Source organism: Erpetoichthys calabaricus, chromosome 4 (assembly GCF_900747795.2).
Source record: "Erpetoichthys calabaricus chromosome 4, fErpCal1.3, whole genome shotgun sequence".
NCBI lineage: Eukaryota > Metazoa > Chordata > Cladistia > Polypteriformes > Polypteridae > Erpetoichthys > Erpetoichthys calabaricus.
In genome coordinates this window covers 38,569,536-38,578,409 of record NC_041397.2, presented here as the reverse complement: position 1 = coordinate 38,578,409, position 8,874 = coordinate 38,569,536, and the positions used below count along the sequence as shown (strand labels likewise).

At 36.0% G+C, this 8,874-nt stretch overlaps 1 protein-coding gene across 1 annotated transcript; it reads left to right on the top strand.

The window, feature by feature from the left end:
* Positions 1 to 3,254: 3,254 nt before the first annotated feature.
* On the top strand, positions 3,255 to 4,389 carry LOC114651010 (olfactory receptor 142-like). Its single transcript, XM_028800963.2, has one exon. It carries the CDS (start codon positions 3,256 to 3,258, stop codon positions 4,201 to 4,203), a length of 948 nt encoding a protein of 315 aa, XP_028656796.2. The 5' UTR covers position 3,255; the 3' UTR covers positions 4,204 to 4,389.
* Positions 4,390 to 8,874: the final 4,485 nt, after the last annotated feature.

The following is an 8,874-nucleotide window of genomic DNA, read 5'->3' as shown; positions in this document are numbered from 1 at the left end:
GGAACACAACAATACACTCAATATTTTGCATTTATAGTGGTTAAGGCTTTGGACTACAAACCTTAAGGTTGTGGGTTCAAATCCCACTGCTGACACTGAGTGACCATGAGTAAGTCACTTGACCTGCCTGTGCTCCAATTGGCAAACCAAAAGAAATGTAACCAATTGTATCATAAATGTTGTAAGTCTCCTTGTATTAAGGATTCAGGTAAATGAGTAAATGTAAATGTAATCCTTGTGACATCTCTTTAATGAGACTTTCAGCATATATTATTATTATATTAGTACTTCCTTAAAAGTTAAGTTTAGTATTTTTCACATTAAAGTTGCTCTTTCACAATCACGATGTATTATTAATTTGCAATATAAAATTATTTTCTAAAGGGAATTTTACAAGTTTTAATATACCTTAAAATTTACCAAATACATCTATTTAAAATCATCAAGGTTTTGATTCAAGAAAACATGCCCTCTGAGTTTGAGATATCTTTGAGACAGCAAAAGGAAATTGCAAATAATTCTTTTATCACAGATTCTTGGAACTTTTTCTTGAGGTAAATAAAAATTTCCTATTCATTTCCCTGCTCACAGCATCTGTCATGGATGGAGTTATGACAACCCAAGAAGCCTCCAGATCCAAGATATATTCTGTTTATAGTCCTACTTTTGATTCTGCAATTCTGTTTCTGCAGCAGTTAATTAGGTTGTAATAAGAGATAGATGTGTACTCAAATAAAACAATAGTGAATTGGTTCTGATAAAGTGAATGTCTGCCAGGCTGGTAGTTCAACCCCAAAACACAACCTCGGACGCACGATATTGACATCTTAGGAAAGCTGGCTTGCTGGACAGCCCTGATGTACATACAGTGGAGCATATATTCAAGATGGTGGCCTAAGATTTCCTTATTCACATACTTATTCACATACTCCACAAACATTTTTCATGGCCAGTCCATTGGCAGTCCTAAACTAATATGGAGAGGTTCTTGGAAACCATTGAAATGCACCAAACCACTATGCAAACAAAAAGGCAGAAGGAAAGGAGATCCTCTAAGGTGGCACAACCTCCAGAGCCATATGTTGTTGTCAAAGAAGTGGACGCTGGACAAATAAGTGGAGACTGCTTGCCCAACCTTGTTTACTACTACAAATGCATGGAACTTAGACACCTGGTTTCTAACTGGATGAGGACATGGACTATCAATCAACCTAGTGGACGGGGCTAATTGTGGTTATTGAGGGTTTAAGGTATCAACATTTGTCATGTCACGTTAGCAACTGGGTACAACCAATCATGTTAAAAGTTTTCTAATTATGTAATAGATTCCTATGAATTGTGATATAATCAATGAATTGCATAAATATAGAGCAGAGGATGCTCCTTTCCTTTGTAACACTTGCTAATAAAATATGTTGTGTTGCCTCTTGCAAGACTTAAATAATAAAGAATAATGATTGACACTTTCTCCTGCCTGTTTTTACTGCCTATATGGGACACCCATTTGGGGGAGGTGCCCTTTAAACTTCTTCCATAATAGATAGTGTAAGAGCACTACAGAAACTGTTAGAATTTTGGGGCACCCTTAAACAAACCCTATATAATTGAAAGAGGCAAAAGTACAAATAAAATGCATGTAAAATGCAAAACGTCTTTCAAACATGAGTCTCATATGGTGGACTGCCTAAGATGGTGGTTCTTCTGGGTATGTGGCAAACAGGCAGGAAGAATCAGGTCCAGGCAGGAGGAAACCAGAAGTGGCATCAGAAAGGACAGCAGTCAATCTTCCTGTCTGCAGAAGGAGAAAAAGAGAGGACATTATAACACAAGGCCAACCTCTGAATTGACGGAGAACAAACATCACAAAAGCCTTTAAACTGTCTCCTATGCACATGCATGTGACGATAAGTACCATTGTGAAATTAATCTAAATAATATTTTAACTTTGTAAAAGTGTACACTGTGTACACTGTGTAGTATGGGTATGTGTGGCTTACCATTTGAGGCAACAACACGTGAAGACTTTCCTACAGTAAATATTTGCAATCTATTTTATATTTTACAAAAATGCATTTTGCCATTTTACAGTTAGCAATATTTTAATTCTAGTTATGAATTAATCAGATTGCTCTAGAGCTCCCTTCATGTAACATTCTAATAAAAACAAATACAATAAGAAACTATTTTAAAGTAATGAGATAAAATATAATTTATTACATGACAAAGACAAAATTTGAATCATGGTTAAACATGACCATAAAAGAATTTAGCAGCACAAGAATGCAAGAACATAGAATTTTGTGAATACACTGGATATTTCTGTGTTATTAAAGGGTCACATTTATAACTTGGAAAAAAAACTTTTCTGTGATTTCTGACATTTTGCTTTTACAGTATTAGTTTTAAATAAATATCGATGCATCATTTGAATCTACATTCATTTAACATAGATTTTTCATTCTAAATGTGCAGCTGATTTGTAACTGATTCATTTCATGCTACGTCTGCAGGTGCATGGTAAAGAACGGTGTTAATTGTATTAGAAATGTACTATTTTTATACATTTTCTGGTTTTTTAAATCATTCTTCCTTCTTAAAAATATAAAGCATTATTATTATTATTATTATTATTATTATTATTATTATTGTTGTTGTTGTTGTTGTTGTTGTTGTTGTTGTTTTTCTTTAAACTATAACAAAGAAACAGAATTCGGTTTCCTGGGACTCATTAAGTCTGATTTCTAAATCCTACGACGGTGAATATAAACGCGACAGGAGTTTCGGCAATCTTTATTTTGCTGTGAGAAAGGTCTGGAAGAGCTTTGAGTGAAACACAATAACTCCGTACACGTATAACTGTCATAATATTAGTGCATTTTGCAATAATTGCTATTTACCTGTGCTGTATAACTTAACATGTCGTTTGTTGTATACTGTGTTTAAGCCTTCATTTTGAATAGGCAATGCTAAGTCGACAATTCTGAAGAATGAGGGTAAATATTTTTTTCTTTTTACTAAGCTGTTTGCTACTAAATCTGGAAGGAAACATTCTAAATTACACTTAAAAAAAGACAAATGGCAAGCATTAATGCAAGACATTTTTTAAAATTAATGTTATATTGAAAACAATCAATTCGTTATACTGAATGCACAGGAGGTGTTTAGCTAAACTTTTACTTTCACCTTGTAGCTTTTTTTTGTTTATTTTTTTGGTTTAAGAACATCGAAAGTTTTATTCCTCTCTCCATCCAAAACATGATGGGTTTCATTGCCCAAAATAACACTTCTATTTTATACTTAGAAGGCTTCAGTTTTCAGGAAAATATGGTTATTCCCGTGTTTCTTTTCTTTTTCACCATATATTTTACTATTGTTGTTGGAAATGTTTCAGTAATGCGGGTGATTATTGTTAATCGACACCTGCACGAGCCAATGTATATATTGTTGTGCAACATGTCACTTTGTGATTTAATTGGAAGCACTGCTTTGTTGCCTCGGCTGATGGTGGATTTATTCGCAGAAGTGAAATCGATTTCCTTTGAACTATGCTTTACTCAGGCTTTTTGTATTCATTTTTATGGCACAGCCTCCAAATTAATATTAATCGTGATGGCCTACGACAGGTACGTTGCTATCTGTAACCCACTTCGGTACACCGCAATCCTGACTGGGACAACTCTGGTCAAACTGTGCTGCTTTATGTGGGGAGTTGCGCTTATTTTAATTGTCATTACGCTTGGACTAACAGTGAGGCTTCCGAGATGCGGTACAACAATACTCTTAATATTCTGCAACAATGTTTCACTCTTTTCACTGTCCTGTGTTGACACAACTTTGAATAGCATTTTCGGATTGGCAACAACCTACTTCCTTAGTACCTTTTCGTTCACGACAATCGTTTGGACATACGGTAAAATTCTTTATACCTGCTTGATTAAACGTGACAACAACAGTAAGCGGAAAGCCATTCACACTTGTGCTACACATTTGACTGTGTATATTTTCTACGAAGTAATCGTATTATTTACAGTTATAGCACAACGCTATCCATCTACAAATACAAATATACGTAACTCAATAGGAATACTGATAATGATTACATCGCCGCTCTTGAATCCAATAATTTATGGAATTAATACAAAGGAAATTCGAAGAAATGTATTTCGTTTCGAACCACTAAAAATATTAGATAATAATCAGTAAGCCGGCTTAAAACCTGTTAAACTTAAATATGACTAGAAAATTGTATAAATAATTTTCAGGTCATACAAAAAGTTTGAGTGAAGTTTGTAAAGGCCGTTTGAAACAATCCTGAATGTGATGCTTCTGGGGTAATGTAAACATGTGACTTACTGTATTCATAAAGTTACCTATTTAATTTCCGTTTATTATGCATATCTATCTATCCATCTATCTATTTTAGTTTTATATCAAATACCATCATAAAATATAAACCCTGAAAAGGTTGTGGGTTAATAATAAGGTGATGTTGAAGAATCCTAAAATTAAGTAGGAAAAATATGTGTTAGAGTTGGAGTTTGAATTTCTGGGGATATTCTTTGGTGATCTGGCTTCAATGTTTTGATAAGTTGTGTGTATTGTCTTCAACCTTCCTTTATATTACTCCCATGTCCCTGTCAAGATCATGTCTGCATCCAGGAGTGAACACTGGGTGTCTGTTCTTCACACTAAAAGTGATTGTGTGAAGACAAAAGGCCTCTACTCAGTTCTCTGTCAGAACTCAGAAAGTGTGGAGAGGTGGAGTGAGATAGCAAGGAGTTTTAAGAGTACTCACAACAGCAAAATCAAAAAAGAAGCACCTGTCCTTCCAGCCTTAAAAGAAAACCTATATTATGGCTAAATAACTTTGAATTTCAAATAATCGATAATGATTTGAAAGAGTAGATATCCATCCATCCATCCATTTTCCAACCCGCTGAATCCGAACACAGGGTCATGGGGATCAGCTGGAGCCAATCCCAGCCAACACAGGGCAGGAACCAATCCTGGGCAGGGTGCCAACCCACCGCAGGACACACACAAACACACCAAGCACACACTAGGGCCAATTTAGAATCACCAGTCCACCTAACCTGCATGTCTTTGGACTGTGGGAGGAAACCGGAGCGCCCGGAGGAAACCCACACAGACACGGGGAGAACATGCAAACTCCACACAGGGAGGACCCGGGAAGCGAACCCAGGTCCCCAGGTCTCCCAACTGTGAGGCAGCAGCGCTACCCACTGCGCCACCGTGCCGCCCAAGAGTAGATGTAGATTTCAGAAAACATTTTTTCAGTTTGCAGCTTGGTTATGGTTGAAGTACATAGTCAATAGATAAATGAAGTAAACAATATTTTGTAAAGATATTCACCCACTGAATTGTTGACGTTAGTTTAAAATATGACTGTTACGTAACAAGAAATTCGAAGTTATAGTATATTTATATTTATTTGACAGTAAAATCTGTTACAAAGTGTTTCAATGTACATTTTTTATACTTTTACTCTCCTTAAAATTCCTTTCTACACCTGTAACAACTGCTAGGTATACTGATAGTTTAATGGCATCTACCAGTAATACATTTCGCTTATAATGAAATTCTTAAACAAATTATTATGTATTAGTTCTGTTAGTGCTGAAAAGTGTCCTGTAATTGTGTGTGCTGTTAATGGTGCAAAAAAATAAATAAAGACTTTTGGTTTGATTTTTATTTGATTATAGTTTCAATTGACTATAGTTTCAATTCACACGAAAGCGTAGCCGCCCAAAACAAACATGGTGGCGTTTTTTCAACGAAGACCTATCCGCTATATCCGACATATCATGGGACGAAGCCGAAGCCGCTGCCGCTGACAGAATTCATTGGTGATCTCTTAGCACCCAATGAGCCACCCGGCATGGGAGGAACTAAGTCTAAGTAAGTCCATCCATCCATCCATCCATTGTCCAACCTGCTGAATCTGAACACAGGGTCACGGGGGTCTGCTGGAGCCAATCCCAGCCAACACAGGGCACAAGGCAGGTACCAATCCTGGGCAGGGTGCCAACCCACCGCAGTCTAAGTAAGTCTATAGTTTCAATTAACAAACAACTTTTTTGCACTTTTTGATCTTTATGTTTTTTCCTTTTTCATTGTAAATTTTTGTAACAAGTCTTCATTTCTAGAAAATTGTTCATGTCTCTTCTCTAAACCCACTCTAGAATTTTCCATGCTTATGTAGTGTAGTTTGTTTTTCAATATATTGCTTTCCCCAACATAGATTCATTAGCAAATGTTACTTTAACTATAATTATTCTTTGTAATAATCTCTTTCTAGGGTGGCACAGTGGTACAGTTCTAGTACTGCTGCCTTGCAGAAAGGAGGCCAGGGTTCACGTCTCGGGTCTTCCCTGCATGGAGTTTGCATGTTCACCCCATGTCTGTATGGATGTTCTCCTGATGCTCTGGTTTCCTTCAACTGTCCAAAGACATGTAGGTTAGGTGAACTGGTGACACTAAATTGGCCCTATAGTGTGTGTTTGGTATGTGGGAATGTATGTTCTCCCTGCAATGGACCAGCACCAGGGTCTATTCCTGCCTTGTGCCCTATGCCAGCTGTGAATAGGCACCAGTCCTACCTGCAACCCTGATCTGGATTAAGCAGGTTAAAAAATTATATGACAATCTCTCTCTATCCATTAATTCATTCACCCACACATATATTATCTGACATCATGAGACCTGAAATGCTGGAATCAAACCTAGCAATAAGATAGTTATAGACAAGAAGCTCTGGATACTATTTTATTATGGAACACTCCTAAACATAACTGCATATACACTTATGAAGCGGCAATGCATAGGTAACTGACTCCTTTTGGACAAGAGTCTTTCAAACAATATCAAACATACAAAGAGAATGTAGCACTTCTACATTTAGCTTATTCCTCTCCAGAACTGCACCAAAGCTCAAGTGCAGAACAAAGGTGAGAATGCCTATTGACTCACCATATTGCTCTTATCATTATGATTTTCAATAACGACTACTTACCAGTTCATGTATCCCTGCAGATCTTATTTTTTGACATCTCCCAAATGATTCATCAATGTACATTATAAAAACGACACATTTATAACTGCTAATACAGTCTCAAATTCACTTAATCCAGTTCACGATAACAGGGTCGGGAGAAGAGTGTTAAATGCAAGACAGGAACTAATTAGTGTAATTATTAGATTTTTTCTTTTTGCTAAATATTTTAACTTATGTAGTCAACATCAGAGTCATTTTTTAAAAAAATATATTATTTTCTAAGTAGAATTTGAACCTATAGGCCGAATTTCTTAAACAAAAAAATGCAGTATAATATAACTGGATATAGGAGCTAGTGAAGAGTTCATAAATTAAGGCTCCATACATCAATCTGTGTTTCACTGCAATACATCACTGTTTAAATGAACAATACAAAAGACGTTTTAACAGTAAACATTATTTTATCTAGATATAACTCCTCGCATAGTTGTTTTATAACAACAGAATAGGAACTTATATTCATCCATTGCTTCAAAATTAGTAAAGTTGTTTGCACTTGTTAATATTGACATATGTTTTGAATAGGGCAACATGTTTTTGCAACATTGAAACAACATTAAGGAAAGGCACATAATACAGATTGAAAAATAAAAATATAAGGGAGAACAAATCTTACTTTGAGAAACAGGTACACAAGAAAGAGAAGTGAGTAGGGACCACAAAGAACTGAAAGTGTAACAGGGTTTTATCAGACAAGCAACTTCCCTCATTAACATAAGCCTGACAAGAACAGGATTTTTTGATAGACACTCCTTATTGTTTTTCATGCAAATTTCTTTTTCGTAAGTAAGCCAATGCAGCTGCTTATCTTCGGTAACCTCAAAGACTTTGAACCGTGGGACACTGTCAAGTTAAGCTGTATGCTGAACGTAAGTCAAATAACAATCATGGGCTTTTGGAGCATCATTATCCAGCATGGTCATGCCATTCATTCATGTAGAATCTAATGTTTGCTTCTTATCACAGTAAATACTGACTCAGGTCTCTAGTGCCCCATTATTATAAGAAATAAATTCTGTGAGAAGGCAACTCAAAATGCAATGCAGGAAGAGCTTGGTACTGGTTGTGCCAGACAGGTATTCATCCAACAGAGGGAATTAACTTACAAATGAACTTGAAGCACACATTAAAAAAGCAAATACAAAAAGCAAAATTATTTTATTCAGTGTTGATTTGCATTATATGTTTAATTCATTTTCGTTTTAATCATTTCCTTGCATTAGTAGGTAAGTCTTCAATTGAACAAAATCTCAAGACAGAGCACATAAGGTTGCGTATGTATAGCATGAGCAGAGAATAGCATACACAAATATTCATTCATTCATTTATTCATCCTCCACTCCTTATCCAAGACTGAGTTGTAGGGGTAACAGTAGTGACGCCCATACATCAATTTTCCCCGTCACACTTGCCAATTCATGCTGTAGGATCTCAAGGTGTTCTCAAGCCATCTACGAGATACAATCCTCCCAGACAGCAAATATGAAAGGCAAAAAATGATTTTATTCAGTGTTGATTTGCATGATATGTTTAATTTATTTTTGTTTTAATCATTTCCTTGCATTAGTAGGTAAGTCTTCAATTGAACAAAATCTCAGACAGAGCACATAAGGTTGCTTATATATATCATGAGCAGAGAAAGGCATACACTCATATTCATTCATTCATTCATTCATTCATTCATTCATTCTCTACTGCTTATCCAAGACTGAGTTGTAGGGGTAACAGTAGTGAGGCCCATACATCAGTTTTCCCAGTCACACTTGCCAATTCATGCTGTGGGATCCCAAGGTGTTCTC